The 20,157-nt window shown below is 51.3% G+C and overlaps 1 protein-coding gene across 1 annotated transcript in view; it reads right to left on the reverse strand.

Annotated features, from left to right (window-relative positions):
- LOC122543501 (uncharacterized) overlaps positions 1-19,820 on the reverse strand; it is a 112,622-nt gene extending 92,802 nt beyond the window's left edge. Inside the window, exon 1 of the mRNA XM_087974204.1 lies at positions 19,609-19,820. Within this exon, the coding sequence (XP_087830330.1) occupies positions 19,609-19,666 (58 nt within the window). The 5' untranslated portion in view covers positions 19,667-19,820. The remainder of the gene's footprint in view (positions 1-19,608) is intronic.
- Between the last annotated feature and the right edge of the window lie 337 nt (positions 19,821-20,157).

The raw sequence follows: 20,157 nt of genomic DNA on the forward strand, positions 1-20,157 counted from the left end.
ATTCGGCCGGTGCAGTCCCGAGGTAACTGCAGCACCTGCCTTCCTTCAGAAAGGAAGTGGTTGTGGATGCGGAAGGTCTGTGGAGAATTGCCTGCAGTGCATAGTGTGGGTAGGACACACTGCTGTAACCCAGCGTCAGCTGTGGATGGAGTCGATGTGGTGCCAATCGTGTAGATAGGACACACTGCTGTAACCCAGCGTCAGCTGTGGATGGAGTCGATGTGGTGCCAATCGTGTGGGTAGGACACACTGCTGTAACCCAGCGTCAGCTGTGGATGGAGTCGATATGGTGCCAATCGTGTGGATAGGACACACTGCTGTAACCCAGTGTCAGCTGTGGATGGAGTCGATGTGGTGCCAATCGTGTAGGTAGTACACACTGCTGTAACCCAGTGTCAGCTGTGGATGGAGTCGATGTGGTGCCAATCGTGTGGGTAGGACACACTGCTGTATCCCAGCGTCAGCTGTGGATGGAGTCGATGTGGTGCCAATCGTGTGGATAGTACACACTGCCGTAACTCAGTGTCAGCTGTGGATGGAGTCGATGTGGTGCCAATCGTGTGGGTAGGACACACTGCTGTATCCCAGTGTCAGCTGTGGATGGAGTCGATGTGGTGCCAATCGTGTGGGTAGGACACACTGCTGTAACCCAGTGTCAGCTGTGGATGGAGTCGATGTGGTGCCAATCGTGTGGATAGGACACACTGCTGTAACCCAGTGTCAGCTGTGGATGGAGTCGATGTGGTGCCAATCGTGTGGATAGGACACACTGCTGTAACCCAGTGTCAGCTGTGGATGGAGTCGATGTGGTGCCAATCGTGTGGGTAGGACACACTGCTGTAACCCAGTGTCAGCTGTGGATGGAGTCGATGTGGTGCCAATCGTGTGGGTAGGACACACTGCTGTAACCCAGTGTCAGCTGTGGATGGAGTCGATGTGGTGCCAATCGTGTGGATAGTACACACTGCCGTAACTCAGTGTCAGCTGTGGATGGAGTCGATGTGGTGCCAATCAAGTCGGGGCTGCTTTCCCTTGGATGGTGTCAAGCTTCTTGAGTGTTTTTGGGAGCTGCATCCACCCAGGCAAGTAGGGAGTACTCCATCACACGCCTGACTTGTGTCTTGTCGATAGTGGACGGGTAGGAGTCAAGAGCTGAGCTGCTCACCAGCGTAATCTTTTGTGTTTCAATCAAGCGCAATCTGCAACCTGATGGCCTTGCATATCCCAGACTCCACCATGACCGTCCAGCCAGGGTGTTGCAGAGTACAACAGGGCATGCCAGCAGCAATGTTACACGTACCGAAACATGCAATATCAATCTGGTGAAGCTACCAAACGGGAATACTTGTGTACCACACAACATAAGCGGCTAGTGATCAAACCAAGCGGTCCCACAGCCAACGGATCATACCTAAGCTCTGCAGTCCTGCCACATCCGCTCATGAACGGTGGTGGTGGACACTAAACAACTCACTGGAGAAGGAGGAGGCTCTACTGATATCTCCCCATCCTCAGCGATGGGGGAGCGCAGCACTTCATTGCTAAAGGTCAGGCTGAAGCTTTCACAGCAATCTTTACCCAGAAGTGCTGGGTGAATAGAGTCATAGAGATGTACAGCATGGAAACAGACCCTTCAGTCCAACCCGTCCATGCCGACCAGATATCCCAATCCAATCTAGTCCCACCTGCCAGCACCCGGCCCATATCCCTCCAATCCCTTCCTGTTCATATACCCATCCAAATGCCTTTTAAATGTTGCAGTTGTACCAGCCTCCACCCACTTCCTCTGGCAGCTCATTCCATACACGTACCACCCTCTGTGTGAAAAAGTTGCCCCTTAGGTCTCTTTTATATCTTTCCCCTCTCACCCTAAACCTATGTCCTCTAGTTCTGGACTCCCCGACCCCAGAGAAAAGACTTTGCCTATTTATCCTATCCATGCCCCTCATGATTTTATAAACCTCTTTAACGTCACCCCTCAGCCTCCGACGCTCCAGGGAAAACAGCCCCAGCCTGTTCAGCCTCTCCCTGTAGCTCAAATCCTCCAACCCTGGCCACAAACTTGTAAATCTTTTCTGAGCCCTTTCAAGTTTCACAACATCTTTCCGATAGGAAGGAGACCAGAATTGCACACAATATTCCAACAGTGGCCTAACCAATGTCCTGTATAGCCGCAACATGACCTCCCAACTCCTGTGCCCAATATTCTGACCGATAAAAGAAAGCAGACCAAACGCCTTCTTCACTATTCTATCTACAAGTGACTCCACTTTCAAGGAGCTATGAACCTGCACTCCGAGGTCTCTTTGTTCAGCAACACTCCCTCGGACCCTACTATTAAGTGTGTAAGTCCTGCGATGACCCATCTCGGCCAAATCCAGAGGTCTCCAGCATCACAGACACCAGCCTTTGGCCAATTCACGTGAATCGAGGAACAGCTGAATAGTGCAAAGGCGATGGAACCTGGCAACATCCCAGCGACAGTACTGAAGACTCCAGAACTTGCCGCTGCCCTCGCTGAGCTCTTCCAGTACACTTAAAACACTGGCACCTACCCGACAATGTGGAAAATCGCCCAGGCAGGACTGTACACTAAAAACAGGGCCAAACCGATCCAGCCAACTATCGGTCTACATTCGAACATCGGTGAAGGAGTGGAAGGGGTATCGAACAGCAGCTGCTCGGTGACACCCAGTTTGGGTTCCATCAGGGTCACGCCGCTCCTGGTCTCAGTCCCGCCTCACTTTAGATGTGGACAAAAGAGGGGAGGGGAGAGGAGAGGAGAGGAGAGGGACAAGGTCGCGTGTGACCGAGTCTGCCAACAAAGTGCCTGGAAGCAAAGGGTTTCAGGGGCAAACTCTCCACTGGTTGGAGTCAGACCTGGCGCACGCAGGAGGATGGTTATGGATCAGTCTCAGCTCTCGGACAACGCTGCAGGTGTTGCTCAGGGCACTGTCCAAGACCCGACCATCTCCAGCTCCTTCATCGCTGACACTCCCTCGGATGGTAAGGTCAGGAGCCCGCTGGTGATCACACAACGTACAGCACTGTTCGCGCGAGTCTTCACATACTGAGGCAGCCCTGGTTCCAACGCAACGGGAACCAGACGATATCCAGGCTTGGAACAGACGCGGAGAGCAGGTTGACGTTTGTGGGAGAATTTACAATTGGGGGTCACAGCTTCAAACTCTGGAGTCGCCCATTTGCAACATTTGTCTCTTTCTCTCTCAGACGGCCGTGAGACCTCGAATATTTTTTCTGCCAGTGGCAGATAGATTTTTAAGCCGGGGGTGGGAGGTTAAAGGCTATTGCGTGTCGGTGGGAGTGTGGACTTGACGTGATGCTGCTGAACAAGGCCCAAGGGCTGATTGGCATTCTCCTACTCCCGCTCAGTCTGACCGAAACCCTCCGTTCAAAACCGTTCCGCATGGAGGTGGGGGCAACAAAACAGCTACCGCGCTGCGAAGCTTCACCTCCTCACCGACGGGCTTCCCTGGCAGACTGGAGCTGACCTACAGAGGCCAGGGGGAAATTCGGCCCATTCTTCTGCCTCTGAGCCAAAACCAAAACCAGCCCCGACCAGCGTCAGTGAGCCGGAGCACCAGGTAGAACAAAGGATATGGAAATGTACAGCACAGAACAGGCCCTCCGGCCCACGATGTTGTGCCAAGGATTAATCCTAATCTAAAATAAAATAACCTAACCTACCCCTCAACTCACTGCTATCCATGTGCATGGCCAGCAGTCACTTAAATGTCCCTAATGACTCTGCTTTCACCACCACAGTTGGCAATGCATACCATGCATTCACAACTCTCTGCGTAAAGAACCTACCTCTGCGGTCTCCTTTATACCTAATATCTCCTACTATCTTCAAACTATGACTTCTCGTACCAGTCAATCCTGCCCTGGGGGAAAAGTCTCTGGTTAGCCTGGGAATATGACGTTATTGTGCACTGTGGGTACGATCTGCAAGTTTGCAGGTGACACGAAGATCGGTGGAGAAGCAGAAAGCATAGAGGATTGTCAAAGAATACAGGAGGATATAGACAGACTGGAGAGTTGGGTGGAGAGGTGGCAGATGGCGTTCAGTCCAGGCAAATGTGAGGTGATGCATTTCGGAAGGTCTAATTCAAGAGCGAACTATACTGTCAACGGAAGAGCCTTGGGAAAGGTTGATGGGCAGAGAGACCTGGGAGTTCAGGCTCATTGTACCCTGAAGGTTGCTGCACAGGTGGATAGAGTGGTCAAGAAGGCATATAGTATGCTTGCCTTCATCGGATGGGGTATTGAGTATCAGAACTGGCAAGTCATGTTAACATTGTAAAATACTTCATTCGGGTGCATTTAGACTACTGCGTACAGTTCTGGTCGCCACATTACCAAAAGGATGTGGATGTTTTGGAGAGGGTGCAGGGATGGTTTACGAGGATGTTGCCTGGTATGGAAGGTGCCAGCTGTGAAGACAGGTTGAGTAGGTTAGGTTTGTTTTCATTAGAAAAGAGGAGATTGAGGACGAACCTGATTGAGCTGTACAAAATCATGAAGAGGATAGACCGGGTGGATACAGGTAAGCTTTTTCCTAGGGTGAGGGATTCAAGGTGAGAGGAGAAAACTTTAAGGGGAATACATGTGGAAAGTACTTCACACTGAGGGTGGTGGGTGCCTGGAACGCGTTACCAGCAGAGGTGGTAGAGGCAGGCATGGTAAATTCATTTAAGGTGCACCTGGACAGATGCATGAGTAGGTGGGGAGCAGAGGGATACAGATGCTTAGGAATTGGGCGATAGGTTTAGACGGTGGATTTGGATCGGCACAGGCTTGGAGGGCCGAAGGGCCTGTTCCCGGGCTGTAAATTTTCTTTCTTCTTTGTCTTCTTTTCAGAAAGACAAGGCAACAAAGCAAAATACAAGAAAACAACAGAGAAGCAGAGACTCGGGATCCCAGCCAACATCTCAAGGTGAATGCTGCCGAATTAATCACAGAGTCCAGCGTGGGCTCTTTCAGCCCAATCTTGCCTCAGTGTATCACAACAGCCGGGAGCTACAAGGGAAACCAGCTCCTGACTGATGCTATTTAGCTCAGGGAGGAACTGTTGCAAACTACTGGGGGAATTTGGGGAAGTCTCCAAACACAACTTTTCTTACCGCAGTGCCTCGCTAGCGGCTCAAGGTGTAAACATCCAATCCTTTCAGGATCCACACTAAAACTGCCGGCGTCCATAACCACAGCCCAATCCTATCCACTCTGGCTCGCAGCTGAAGGAAACACCGCCAGTGGTGAAAACAACTCTCCCGTCTTGTCGCGAAAAAAAAAACAAATCCACCGACTCAGCGAGGTTGCACAAAATAGGGACAAAATCGAGCAAAGTCTGGAAAACCTTGTGAAATCAAGGACCTGACAGCTACATCAACAATTGGGGATGGGATACATTATGCAGTAGGTGACTTGCTCATAGCCGTCCGATTTATAGGAACAATAAATCGCGCCACACAAACATAGAACATAGAAAAGTACAGCACAGAACAGGCCCTTCAGCCTACGATGTTGTGCCCAGGATTATTCCTAACCTAAAAGAAAATAATTTAACCATGTGCATGCCCAGCAGTCACTTAAGGGTCCCTAGTGACTCTGCTTCCACCATTATCGCTGGCAACGCATTCCATGCATTCACAACTCTCTGCGTAAAGAACCTACCTTTGATGTCTTGCCTAAGCTTTCCTCCTAATAAACCAGATATCCTCAATAAATCTAGTTCTATTTGGCCCATATCCCTCCAAACCCTTCCTATAAAGGGACGACACGGTGGCTCAGTGGTTAGCACTGCTGCCTCACAGCGCCAGGGTGCCTGGCTCAATTCCAGCCTCGGGGTGACCGTATCTGTGTGGAGTTTGCACATCCTCCCAGTGTCTGTGTGGGTTTCCTCTGGGTGCTCCGGTTTCCTCCCACAGTCCAAAGGTGTGCAGGTTAGGTGAACTGGCCGTGCTAAATTGCCCCACAGTGTTAGGTGAAGGGGTAAATGTAGGGGAATGGGTCTGGGTGGGTTGCGCTTTGGCAGGTCAGTGTGGACTTGTTGGGCCGAAGGGCCTGTTTCTACATTGTAAGGAATCTAATCCAATCTATTCCTCTCATTATTTTGTACACCTCGATCAGGTCTCCTCTCTTCCTCCTTCTCTGCAGAGAGAAAAGTCCGAGCTTACTCAATGTTTCTTCATAATGCAAGCCTTCCAGTCCAGGCAGCATCCTGGTAAACCTTCTTTGCACCCTCTCTAAAGCCTCTCTATCTTTCCTATAGTAGGGTGACCAAAACTGGACACAATATTCCAAGTGTGGTCTCACCAGGGACTTGTAGAGCTGCAGCAAAACCTCGCGGCTCTTAAACTCAATCCCCCTGTTAATGAGAGCCAAAACACCACATGCTTTCTTAACAACCCTATCCACTTGGGTGGCAACTTTGAGGGATCTATGTACTTGCACACCCAGATCCCTCTGTTCCTCCACACTGCCAAGAATCCTGTCTTTAATCCTATATCCAGCATTTGAGTTCGACCTTCCAAAATGCATCACTTCGCATTTATCCAGGTCGAACCCCATCTGCCATTTCTCAGCCCAGCTCTGCTGGAGATGACGCTTGTGTAGGTCAGTCTCAGAGGACGTACTCTAGGCCATCGTCAGCACTTTCACGGAGGCATAGGAGAGCGTGGGTCTCACTCTGAACACTCACAAGACAAGGATCCTCTCGACCCGGCCTGGCATTGTGGATCAAACCGCTCCCCCCAGCAACTTCATCAAGGGCCAAAAGGAGGCCTTAGAGAATGCTGACCACTTCCAATCCCTCACTAGTGTCCGTTTGACCAAGGCAGCTGTTGACGATGAGACCCAGCGCGCTAGCTCAGCCTTGGGCCGCCTGCAGAAAAGGGTGTTCAACAAACACCATAACATCAGATCCCACACTGAAGCCGTGGTGATGTTGACTCTGAGACGTGGACTGTCCACGGCAGACACCTCCAGGCACTGGCCACCCTCGAACAGCTGGGCAAGTTGTCCGCATGCCCGACACGGGACTCCCCCAAGCAGGTGCTCTCCCCCTCAGCTCCAAAACGGCTGGCGGACACACAACGCACTTCGGTGATACCCTCAAGGCATCACTGGTGGCATTCCTGCGGACACCTGGGAAATCACTGGCCAAAGACCCCCACAAAGTGGAGGAGGAGGAATGTCCGGGAAGGTGCGAGACTTGCCATCGAGAGAAAGTGGAAACCAGGTAAAAGCAATGAAAGCCCGCGCGTTGCCATGGCGACGGCCCACCTCCCCCTTTCCCTTCAGCCCCACCTGCCCAGAGTGTAAACAGAGCTCACAGTAGCAGCATCCGTCTGTACTGGGCTTGACAACAAGGGAGTCTCCCAAAAACAGGACCACATGGCAGACACAGTTAGGTGGAGGGAACGGCAGCATTTTAGTGCCTGCATGTGATCAGGACCAGCCTCAAAACCAGGAGGTCAGAGATGCTTACTGACAAGTTCAACGACAATCATGAATTAGAATTAGATTCCCTACAGGCGCCTTCGGCTGAACAAGTCCACACCCACCCTCCGAAGAGTATCCCACCCAGACCCATTCCCCCTACCCTATATTTACCCCTGACTAAAGCACCTAACACTACGGGCAATTTAGCATGGCCAATCTACCCTAACATGCACATCTTTGGACTGCAGGAGGAAACTCATGCAGACACGGGGAGAATGTGCAAACTCCACACAGACAGTCGCCCCGAGGCTGGAATCGAACCTGGGTCCCTGGTGTTGTGAGGCAGCAGTGCTAACCACTGAGCCACCGTGCCACCCCCCATGACTCCTCAGATAACCAGCAGTCCCCATTAAAATGACCTGAACAATATCCAAGCTTGATCCCATGGATGTTTACAGTACTACAGAAGGTCTCTTCCTATCTCCTGTCGGTTTACTTTCTCTCTCTATCCTCTGTCAGTCTAACATTTCTCTAGTCTTTCTGTCTTGTTTGACTTTGTTTCTTTCTCTCTCTCTCTCTCCCCCTGTTCTACAGAAACAGAAAAGTCAAAGTAGGTCATTCTGTCCTTCATTATGACCGTTATGGTCTATTAACATCCAATTTAATGGTCCGTTTTGCTTTTGACCCAATACAGCTATAGAGTCATTGAGATATACAGGACGGAAACAGACCCTTTGGTCCAACTTGTCCATACCGATCCGATATCCCAACCTAATCTAGTCCCATTTGCCATATCCCTCCAAACCCTTCCTATTCATATACCCATACAGATGCCTTTTAAATACTGTATTAGTACCAGCCTTCACCACTTCCTCTGGCAGCTCATTCCACACACGCGCTACCCTCTGTGTGAAAACGTTGCCCCTTAGGTCCCTTTTAAATCTTTGCCCTCTCACCTTAAAACCTATGCCCTCTAGTTTTGGACTCCCCTACCTTGGCTATTCACCCTATCCATGTCCCTTATGATCTAACAGATCATTATAAGGTAACCCCCTCAGCCTCTAACGCTCCAGGGACAAGCAGCCCCAGCCTATTCAGCCTCTCCCATGTCACTCAAACCCTCCAACCCTGGCAACACCCTTGTCAATCTTTGCTAAACCCTTTCAAGTTTCACAACAGCCTTCTTTATAGCAGGGAGATACAGCTGAACGCAGTATTCCCAAAGCACTTTGATCCCTTAATGCCTCAGTAATATATCCAACTCCCTCTTGAAATCACAATGTTTTTGCCTTGACTGCTCTCTGTCCTAGCAAAGTCCACTAGATCACCGCTCTGAATGAAGAAATTTCTCCTGAACTCTTTTCTTTAAATAGTTTACCCTGTATCCTTAGATTATGATCCCTGGTTCCAGACACCCATGCCATCAGGAACATCCTTTCTACATGCAGCCTGCCTCATCCTGGTAGGAATTTTATAGGTTCCTGCACAATCCCCTCTCGTTATTTCAACTCTAGCAAACATAATCCTAATCAATTCAACGCCTCCTCGTTCTTCGGTCCTGCCAGCACAGGAATCGGGCCGGTAAACCTTCGCTGTGCCCCTGTCACAGTAAGAGCTCAGATAAAGAGAGCAAAACTGCACACAACATTCCAGGTGTGGTCTCACCAAAACCCTGCACAATTGCAGCAAGCCATCCCTGCTCCTGTACTCAAATCCCACATTGGTCTGGTTTCTCTTTCTCCTTCAAGTGTTGGTCTGGGTCTGCTCTCCAAATCCTTTGTCCTTCTCATTGTTTTTCTGATGAAGGGCTTATGCCCGAAAAGCCGATTCTCCTGCTCCTCGGATGTTGCCTGACCTGCTGCGCTTTTCCAGCCCCACACTCTCGACTCTTGATCTCCAGCATCTGCAGTCCTCAGTTTCTCCCTCTCTCTGTCCTATGTTGGTCTAGTTTCTCTCTCACTGTTTCTCCTACCCTTGTTAGTCTGCTTTTTCTCTCTCTCTGTTCCATCTCAATGTGGTTTTTCTCTTACAGCCTGCACACCAGCCAACAAGGATCTGACTACACTTGTCCCGTTCTCCAGCTCACGGTCTGTAGTCAGAGAGAGGTACAGCACGGAAACAGACCCTTCGGCCCAACTCATCCATGCTGACCAGATATCCCAACCCAATCTAGTCCCACCTGCCAGCACCTGGCCCGTATCCCTCCAAACACTTTCTATTCATATACCCATCCAAATGCCTTTTAAATGTTGCAATTGTACCAGCCTCCACCACATCCTCTGGCAGCTCATTCCATACACGTACCACCCTCTGTGTGAAAAAGCTGCCCCTTAGGTCTCTTTTATATCTTTCCCCCCTCACCCTAAACCTATGCCCTCTAGGTCTGGACTCCCCGACTCCAGGGAAAAGACCTTGTCTATTTATCCTATCCATGCCCCTCATAATTTTGTAAACCTCTATAAGGTCTCCCCTCAGCCTCCGACGCTGCAGGGAAAACAGCCCCAGCCTGTTCAGCCTCTCCCTATAGCTCAAATCCTCCAACCCTGGCAACATCCTTGTAAATCTTTTCTGAACCCTTTCAAGTTTCACAACATCTTCCCGATAGGAGGGAGACCAGAACTGCACGCAATATTCCAACAGTGGCCTAACCAATGTCCTGTACAGCTGCAACATGAGCTCCCAACTCCTGTACTCAGTATACTGACCAATTAGGAACCACTGAAGTCAATTTTGGGGTCTTTCAAGGGTTTAATTTTGTGGTGCCGTGAATACGGAGGTAGCGAGTGTACTTTAATTCGGCTTTCTGTCCTTGTATCATGACGTTTTTATATATCACAAATAATGAGGGACACAGCACTGACTCCTTCACACCTGCCTCCAGTCACAAAAACACACAGTCTTCTACCCACCATCCTGTCTCCTGCCAGTAAACTAATTCTGGGTCCAACTTGTCAAGTTACCCTGGATCCTATGTGGCTTTGTTTCTTCATCAGTCTCACATGTGGGACCTTGTGAAAGGCTTTGCTCAAACCCGGATAAACTAAATCAACTGCTCAAAGGGGCCCGCTCTGCAATGAGGCACCTGATCAGAAAGGGCCAGTAATCACATCGATGCATTACCTTCATAAACTCTCCTCAAAAGATTCAAACAAATTTGTCAAACGTGACCAGTCGGCACTGAGTGTCCTTGATTAATCCGTGTCATTACAAGTGCCATCCACCCAGGTTCAAGGAACTCGCCTGGCTTTTCCTGGTCTACTCTTCCTTCACTCCCAACACCACCCCACGCCCCCACAGGGTATCTTTACCTGCAACCGCCAAAGGGTGTAACACCTGCCCATTTATGTCCCCCATATCCAAAGGCCGACGCACCTTCCAGGTGAGGGCAGCACTTTACCTGCACTTCTCACAATTGAGCCTATTGCACTCGCTGCTCACCATGTGGTTCTCTCGGCATTGGGGAAACGAAGCGTAGACTGGGTGACCGCTTCACAGAGCATCGACATTCTGCCCACAAGGAAGGCTCTGAGCTTCCAGTTACCAGCCACTTTAACACCCCCACCCTGGTCCCAGGCCAACACCTCTGTCTCAGGCTTGCCTCAGTGTTCCAATGGAGGGGAACATTCATTTTCCACTTGGGGTTCCCTACAGCCCTCCGGACTCAACACAGAGTTCAATCATTTTAAGGGCCTGAACTATCCCATGTCCCAGTCCCCTACTCCATACACCAGGCTTTGGTATTGTGAAAACCTATCATTACACACTACCTAGTGTTAGTCAAAGTTAAAACATCACACACCAGGTTACAGTCCAATAGGTTTATTTGGAAGCATTAGCTTTTAGAGCGCTGCTCCTTCAACCTGGTTGTGCCCAGGTTAAGATCATACTCAACCATCTGAGGAAGGAGCGACGTTCCGAAAGATAGTGCTTCCAAATCAACCTGCTGGACTGTAGCCTGGTGTTGTGTGATTTTTAACTTTGTCCACCCCAGCATCTCCAAGTCATATTGTTAGTCACTAACAGTCCCAATTAACAGCCATTCCCTCTCCTAGCCTGATCCTTGTGCATACCTTTGTCTGTCCAATTGTTCCTTCTCTCTCTTTGGGTTCCATCCCCACACAATTTACCATCCCCACGCTAACTTGCCCGTAGTGTTAGGTGCATTAGCCAGAGGAAAAAGGGTCTGGGTGGGTTACTCTTCGGAGGGTCGGTGTGGACTGGTTGGGCTGAAGGGCCTGTTTGAACACTGTAGGTAATCTAAACTAATCTAATCTAGTCAGTGCGAAACTGAGAAACAAATTTGTAAGGAGATGACAGTTATTTGTAAGAATAATAGTGTGGTGATGGTTGGGGATTTTAACTTTCCAAACACAGACTGGGACTGCCATAGTGTTAAGGGTTTAGGTGGAGAGGAATTTGTTAAGTGTGTACAAGACAATTTTCTGATACAGTATGTGGATGTACCGACTAGAGAAGGTGTAAAACTTGACCTACTCTTGGGAAATAAGGCAGGGCAGGTGACTGAGGTGTCAGTGGGAGAGCTCTTTGGGGCCAGTGACCATAATTCTATTTGTTTTAAAATAGTGATGGAAAAGGATAGACCAGATCTAAAAGTTGAAGTTCTAAATAGGAGAAAGGCCAATTTTGACGGTGTTAGGCAAGAACTTTCAAAGGCTGATTGGGGGCAGATGTTCGCAGGTAAAGGGACGGCTGGAAAATGGGAAGCCTTCAGAAATGAGATACCGAGAATCCAGAGAAAGTATATTCCTGTTAGGGTGAAAGGAAAGGCTGGTAGGTATAGGGAATGCTGAATGATGCAAGAAATTGAAGGAAGCATATGTCAGGCAAAGACAGCAGAGATTAGTGAATCCTTAGAAGAGTATAAAGGCAGTAGGAGTATACTTAAGAGGGAAATCAGGAGGGCAAAAAGGGGACATGAGACAGCTTTGGCAAATAGAATTAAGCAGAATCCAAAGGGTTTTAAAAATGTATTAAGACAAAAGGGTAACTACAGAGAAAAAAGGGCCCCTCAAAGATCAGCAAGGCAGCCTACGTGCCGAATTGCAAGAAGTCGGGGAGATATAAACGAGTATTTTGATCAGTGTTTACTGTGGAGAAGGACATGGAAGATATAGAATCTGGGGAAATTGATGGTGACATCTTGAAAAATGTCCATATCACAGAGGTGGTGATGCTGGATGTCTTAAAATGCATAAAAGTGGATAAATCCCCAGGACCTGATCAGGTATACTCTAGAACTCTGTGGGAAGCTAGAGAAGTGGTTCCTGAGATATTTGGATTATTAATAGTCACAGGTAAGGTGCCGGAAGGTTGGAGGTTGGCTGACGTTGTGCTACTATTTAAGAAAGCTAGTAAGGACAAGCCAGGGAACGGTAGACCAGTGACATAGTCTATCAGTGTATATGAGCCTGACATCGGTGGTGGGCAGGTTGTTGGAGGGAATCCTGAGGGACAGGATTTACACTTACCTGGAAAGGCAAAGACTGATTAGGGATAGTCAACATGGCTTTGTGAGTGGAAAATCATGTCTCACAAACTTGATTTGAGTTTTTTGAAGTCACAAAAAGGATTGATGAGGGCAGAATGGTGGATGTGATCTATATGGGACTTCAGTAAGGCATTCGACAAGGTTCCCCATGGGAGGCTGTTTCGCAAGGTTGAATCGCACAGAATACAGAGAGAACTAGCCATTTGGATACAGAACTGGCTTGAAGGTAGAAGACAGAGGGCGGTAGTGGAGGGTTGTTATTCAGACTGGAGGCCTGCGACCAGTGGAGTGTCACAAGGATCGGTGCTGGGTCCACTGCTTTTCGTCATTTATATAAATGATTTGGATGTGAGCATAAGAGGTACAGTTAGTAAGTTTGCAGATGAGAGCAAAATGGGAGGCGTGGTAGACAGCGAAGAGGGTTACCTCAGATTACAACAGGATCTGGACCAGATGGGCCAATGGGCTGAGAAGTGGCAGATGGAGTTTAATTCAGATAAATGTGAGGTACTGGGTTTTGGGAAAGAAAATCTTAGCAGGACTTCTACACTTAATGGTAAGGTCCTAGGGAGTGTTGCTGAACAAAGAGACCTTGGAGTGCAGGTTCATATCTCCTTGAAAATGGAGTCGCAGGCAGATAGGATAGTGAAGAAGGCTTTTGGTATGCTTTCCTTTATTGGTCAGAGTATTGAGTACAGGGGTTGGGAGGTCATGTTGCGGCTGTACAGGACATTGGTTAGGCCACTGTTGGAATATTGCATGCAGTTCTGGTCTCCTTCCTATCGGAAAGATGTTATGAAACTTGAAAGGGTTCAGAAAAGATTTACAAGGATGTTGCCAGGGTTGGAGGATCTGAGCTATAGGGAGAGGCTGAATAGGCTGGGGCTGTTTTCCCTGGAGCGTCGGAGACTAAGGGGTGACCTTATAGAGGTTTACAAAATTATGAGGGGCATGGATAGGATAAATAGACAAAGTCTTTTCCCTGGGGTGGGGGAGCCCAGAACTAGAGGGTATAGGTGCAAGATGAGAGGGGAAAGATATAAAAGAGACCTAATGGGTAACTTTTTCGCAAAGAGGGTGGTACGTGTATGGAATGAGCTGCCAGAGGAAGTGGTGGAGGCTTGTACAATTACAGCATTTAAATGGCTGGGTGCATGAATAGGAAGGGTTTGGAGGGATATGGGCAAAATGCTGGCTAATAGGACTAGATTAAGTTAGGATATCTGGTCGGCATGGACAAGTTGCCCGAAGGATGTGTTTCCGTGATGTACATCTCTCTGACATCATCCCTGCCAATACGGACCACCAGGAGAGGCTGACAAACAGCTGGTACATGTGGCCCATTGAAAGACAGGGATCATTAAAGACTGGGATTAACAACCACACAGATCACTTGGTATTGGTCGCTTTGTATTACTAACCCCCTGACTAGCAAAACAAACAATAAATATGCAGGATTATAGACTATCCCATCTGAGAAATGCCTGGGATCCCCACCTGGATCAATATATAATACAGCACCTCACATTTATCTAAATTAGACTCCACCTGCTACTCCTCAGCCCATTGGCCCACCTGATCAAGACCCCATTGTACTGAGGATCGCTATCCACTCCACCTCCAATTTTGGTGTCATCTGCAAACGTACTAACTCTACCTCCAATGTTCACTTTAACTGTGCGGGTTCAATAACCTCCAAAATCACTGACTGTCCTTTGAGAATGATCGCCCCAGGTTACTCAATTTCCCATATGATCATCATCCAGGAGTATGAAACTTTATTGCTGGAACAGCACAGCAGGTCAGGCAGCATCCAGGGAACAGGAGATTCCTGAAGAAGGGCCTGTGCCCGAAACGTCGAATCTCCTGTTCCCTGGATGCTGCCTGACCTGCTGTGCTGTTCCAGCAATAAAGTTTCAACTTTGATCTCCAGCATCTGCAGACCTCACTTTCTCCTCATCCAGGAGTATCAATTGCCTGGAATTAATAACCTTTGTAAGTAACATGTGGGATTACCCAGCTGTCTGAGATAACCGACTGTTTTATATTAACAATTTAGGATTGCTCACTGTGCAGTATTAATCACTGTCCAGCATTACACATCATCCCGATCATACAGATTGGGGCAGCACGGTGGCTCAGTGGTTAGCACTGCTGCCTCATAGCACCAGGGACCTGGGTTCGATTCCAGCCTCAGGTAACTGTCTGTGTGGAGTTTGCACATTCTCCCCGTGTCTGTGTCGGTTTCCTCCCACAGTCCAAAGATGTGCAGGTTAGGGTGGATTGGCCGTGCTAAATTGTCCCATAGTGCCCAGGGATGTGCAGGTTAGGGTGGATTGGCCGTGCTAAATTGTCCCATAGTGCCCAGGGATGTGTAGGTTAGGGTGAATTGGCCGTGCTAAATTGTCCCATAGTGCCCAGGGATGTGCAGGTTAGGGTGAATTGGCCGTGCTAAATTGTCCCGTAGTGCCCAGGGATGTGCAGGTTAGGTTGGATTGGCCGTGCTAAATTGTCCCGTAGTGCCCAGGGATGTGCAGGTTAGGTGGATTAGTCAGGGGTAAATGCAGAGGAATCAATCTGGGTGGGTTACTCTTTAGAGGGTCGGTGTGGACTTGCTGGGCTGAAAGGTCTGTTTCCACACTTCAGGCATTCAAAGTTTAAAATCCCAGATTGATAATCCTGGATTGTCCCGTATTCACGACTGTCTGGGATTAATAACCTTCCCACATTCACAATTGGCAGGATTAATGACTATCCCATACTATGAACTGGCTAGCCTGACCGACTGCCCTGAATTACCGATTGTGCCTTATTAATAACCATCCACATTCATCCTGTACGAAGGGCTGCCAGGGATTACTGCCTGTCTGCGATGAATTACCAACCACCCAATCATATTAATAACTGTCCATGATTATCAATCACCTCGCATTAATAATTGTTTAGGATGATCAACCATCACATAGTCATAATTTTCTGGGATCACCATCTGTCCTAAATGAATAATCATCCAGGATTACTGACTGTCCTGGAATTAACAACCATCCAGGACTGGGGGAAGACAGGACACCTACCCGCAGAGCACTTCACAGAACATTTCTGGGATACCTGCACTAACCAACTCCACCGCCCCATGGCCGAACACTTCAACCCCCCCTCCTACTCTGCCAAGGACATGCAGGTCCTGGGGCTTCCGCCATCACCACCCGACGCCGGAGGAAGAACGCCTCATTTTCCGCCTCGGGACCCTCCAACCCTACGGTATAATTGTGGATTTCACCTGTTTCCGCATTCCCCCTCCCCCCACCTTATCGCAGTTCCAACCTTCCAGCTCAGCACCACCCTCATGACCTGCCCCACCTGTCCATCTTCCTTCCCACGTCTCCGACCTATCACCATTACCTCCACCTCCATCCACCTACCACACTCTCAGCTACCTCCCCCTAGCGCAACCCCCCTCCCATTTATTTCACCATCCCCTCGACTCACAGCCTCATTCCTGATGAAGGGCCTTTGCCTGAAACGCCGACTCTCCTACTCCTTAGGTGCTGCCTGACCTGCTGTGCTTTCCCAACTCTAATCTCCAGCATCCGCCGTCCTCACTTTCACCTAATCATCCAGGATTACCAACTGTCCTCAAATCACAACCGTCCACGATGACCGACTACTCTCCATTAATAAACGTCAGGAATTGTTGACTGTCCCTGTTTGATAACTGCCTATAGTTACTGACCAACGAATATCCGAGATTATTGACCCTCCTGTTAAAATACCCAGCAAGCGAATCGAGATGGCGATGTGGTTAACGGAAAGGAAGCTCTCAGCGAAAGTGCAGTTGCATTGTGTTGAAATAATTACTTTCGGGAGAATTGCACGTATTGCCTGGCATCCCCCTTCGTGACACAACGTACAATCAAAGTAAGCTGGCCTGGTCTGAGAACTAAGATTAACATGTAATATTTCCAGTTGTATGTTCGTGTCAACAATGATCTGACCAATCAGTACACGGTTTTCCTGCTGTACAAACTTGTTGCTCTTGTGTCAAACTCCCAAGTTTCGTATGGTCCACTCCTGATCAGTGCAAGACAGAAATCTTCACTGCGTGCCTTCTTTCAGCCAAGTTCTTGCTCTGAATTATCAAGCAATGCTTCAATAAACTGGCAGCACTCCAGACAGTCAAGATTTTCCACTGCCTGGCATTTTCAGGCATTCAGTATTACTCAGCCAATGTACTACTGAACACTTTACATTATTGGCCGTTAGGAAGCGTTAAGCATCGGCCATGTCATAAGCATCCAACACCGGAGGCATCCCACAATAACTGCTATCACGCGCTGCATTAACAACTATCCGACATGACAACCAATGACTCAAATTTACGATCCCCGCCAACATTGATTCTGCTCCATGACCAACCAACCTCCACACAACACGGACTGCCCCCCCCCCCCATTATATGGGTTCACAGCCTGACTCTCCCCTCACAAAGCCTCCACCTCATTGGTTACTGGCATGAGGGGGAGGCTTTGTGAGGGGTAGGCTTGGTGAGGGGAGAGCCACTGGGACAGTGGGAGGGGGAGGCTGGGTGAGGGGAGAGTCACTGGGACAGTGGGAGGGGGAGGCTGGGTGAGGGGAGTGTCACTGGGACAGTGGGAGGGGGAGGCTGGGTGAGGGGTAGGCTTGGTGAGGGGAGAGCCACTGGGACAGTGGGAGGGGGAGGCTGGGTGAGGGGAGAGTCACTGGGACAGTGGGAGGGGGAGGCTGGGTGAGGGGAGAGTCACTGGGACAGTGGGAGGGGGAGGCCTGGGGAGGGGAGAGTCACTGGGACAGTGGGAGGGATAGGCTGGGTGAGGGGAGGGACAGTGGGAGGGGGAGGCTGGGTGAGGGGAGAGTCACTGGGACAGTGGGAGGGGTAGGCTGGGTGAGGGGAGGGACAGTGGGAGGGGGAGGCTGGGTAAGGGGAGAATCACTGGGACAGTGGGAGGGGGAGGCTGGGTGAGGGGAGAGTCACTGGGACAGTGGGGGGGGAGACCAGGTGAGGGGAGTGTCACTGGGACAGTGGGAGGGGGAGGCTGGGTGAGGGGGGAGTCACTGGGACAGTGGGAGGGGGAGGTTGGGTGAGGGGAGTGTCACTGGGACAGTGGGAGTGGGAGGGGGAGGCTGGGTGAGGGGAGAGTCACAGGGACAGTGGGAGGGGGAGGCTGGGTGAGGGGAGAGTCACTGGGACAGTGGGAGGGGGAGGCTGGGTGAGGGGAGTGTCACTGGGACAGTGGGAGGCGGAGGCTGGGTGAGGGGAGTGTCACTGGGACAGTGGGAGGGGGAGGCTGGGTGAGGGGAGAGTCACTGGGACAGTGGGAGGCGGAGGCTGGGTGAGGGGAGAGTCACTGGGACAGTGGGAGGGGGAGGCTGGGTGGGGGGGAGTCACTGGGACAGTGGGAGAGCGAGGCTGGGTGAGAGGAGTGTCACTGGGACAGTGGGAGGGGGAGGCTGGGTGAGGGGAGAGTCACTGGGACAGTGGGAGGCGGAGGCTGGGTGAGGGGAGAGTCACTGGGACAGTGGGAGGGGGAGGCTGGGTGAGGGGGGAGTCACTGGGACAGTGGGAGGGGGAGGCTGGGTGAGGGGAGAGTCACTGGGACAGTGGGAGAGCGAGGCTGGGTGAGGGGAGAGTCACTGGGACAGTGGGATGGGGAGGCTGGGTGAGGGGAGAGTCACTGGGACAGTGGGAGAGCGAGGCTGGGTGAGGGGGGAGTCACTGGGACAGTGGGAGAGCGAGGCTGGGTGAGGGGAGAGTCACTGGGACAGTGGGAGGGGGAGGCTGGGTGAGGGGAGTGTCACTGGGACAGTGGGAGGGGGAGGCTGGGTGAGGGGAGAGTCACTGGGACAGTGGGAGGCGGAGGCTGGGTGAGGGGAGTGTCACTGGGACAGTGGGAGGGGGAGGCTGGGTGAGGGGAGTGTCACTGGGACAGTGGGAGGGGGAGGCTGGGTGAGGTCAGCGCCTTGTCTATAATTGGTCACTGTGACAACACAATGGGATCACAGTGTGAGGTCAGAGGCAGGCTGTGTCCATTGGTACAATGTAAGTGGGGGCGGAGGCTTTGTGAATGCACAGCCAGGCTTTACCTGTGGAACAGTGGATGGGGAAGCATTGACAGGTCAGTGCCTTGTCTATAATTGGTCATTGTGACCACACAGGGGGGGGGGTGTCCCATTGTGAGGTCAGAGACAGGCTGCGCGCGTGATGGACCATTGGTCCAATCTGGAGGGTGGGGAGAGCGCGCGTGTGACGTCAGGGTCAGGCCGCGTCCACAACCGGGCACGGGGAGAATGGATGGGCATTGTGAGGTCAGAGCCAGGCCGTTCGGCCCCCCCCTTCTTCCTGCAGTAAGATGGCGGCCGCGCATGCTCCGATCGGACCCCCGCTGCTCTAAAATGGCGGCGCCGAGGCCAGGAGTTTTCCACCCCACCCCCCCCCAAACTCACAACCCCATCTCCCCTCCGCCATTTCCCAGCTCTGGTCGAGGGTACATGGTGCAACCCCCCTCACTCCACTCCACCGCACACCCCCCCCCCCACCCCAGCGTCCCCGACGAGCCTCCAACCGATCGCGCGGCGTCGCTAACCTCCAGAGTTACCTGACGCGGCGGGACTGGGAGGAGGAAGCAGAGCCCCGGCCCCGGCCATCGCCGCCATCCTCCTCCTCCTCGGGCAACGTCCAACAATGGGCCTCACCCCGCGCCTGCGCGCTGCCCTCCGCGCGCCCGCTCGCTCACGAACCGCCGGCGGTCTACGCCTGCGCGGGTGGTGGCCTCTTTCCCCGCCTCCAAAGGGCCGGTGGTTGTCATGGCAACGGAGGCTCCGCGCGCTCTCTTTCTCGCTCCGCCCCCCCCCCCCCCCCCCCTTCTTTGGATCGACAAGAACCGACGAATCTGAAGGAAGGGGGTGGGGCCCCCCGCGCGGCGTCTGAAGGAGGGCGGGGCCAAGCGGTGGGGCGGCTTCGCGGATACAATTCCCCCCCCCCCCAACCAATACAGAGGTGAGTGTGAGTGTGCCTGTGGGGTCCGCACGGTGGCTCAGCCGGTTAGCGCTGCTGCCTGGCGATGCCAGGGACCCGGGTTCGAGCCCAGTCTCGGGCGACTGTCCTGTGTGCTCCCCCTCGCAGGTTAGGGGTAAACCATCGCAGG

The sequence above is a fragment of the Chiloscyllium plagiosum genome, unplaced genomic scaffold, assembly GCF_037043375.1.
Source record: "Chiloscyllium plagiosum isolate Xiang-an unplaced genomic scaffold, Cpla_swu_hap1 HiC_scaffold_27, whole genome shotgun sequence".
Lineage (NCBI taxonomy): Eukaryota > Metazoa > Chordata > Chondrichthyes > Orectolobiformes > Hemiscylliidae > Chiloscyllium > Chiloscyllium plagiosum.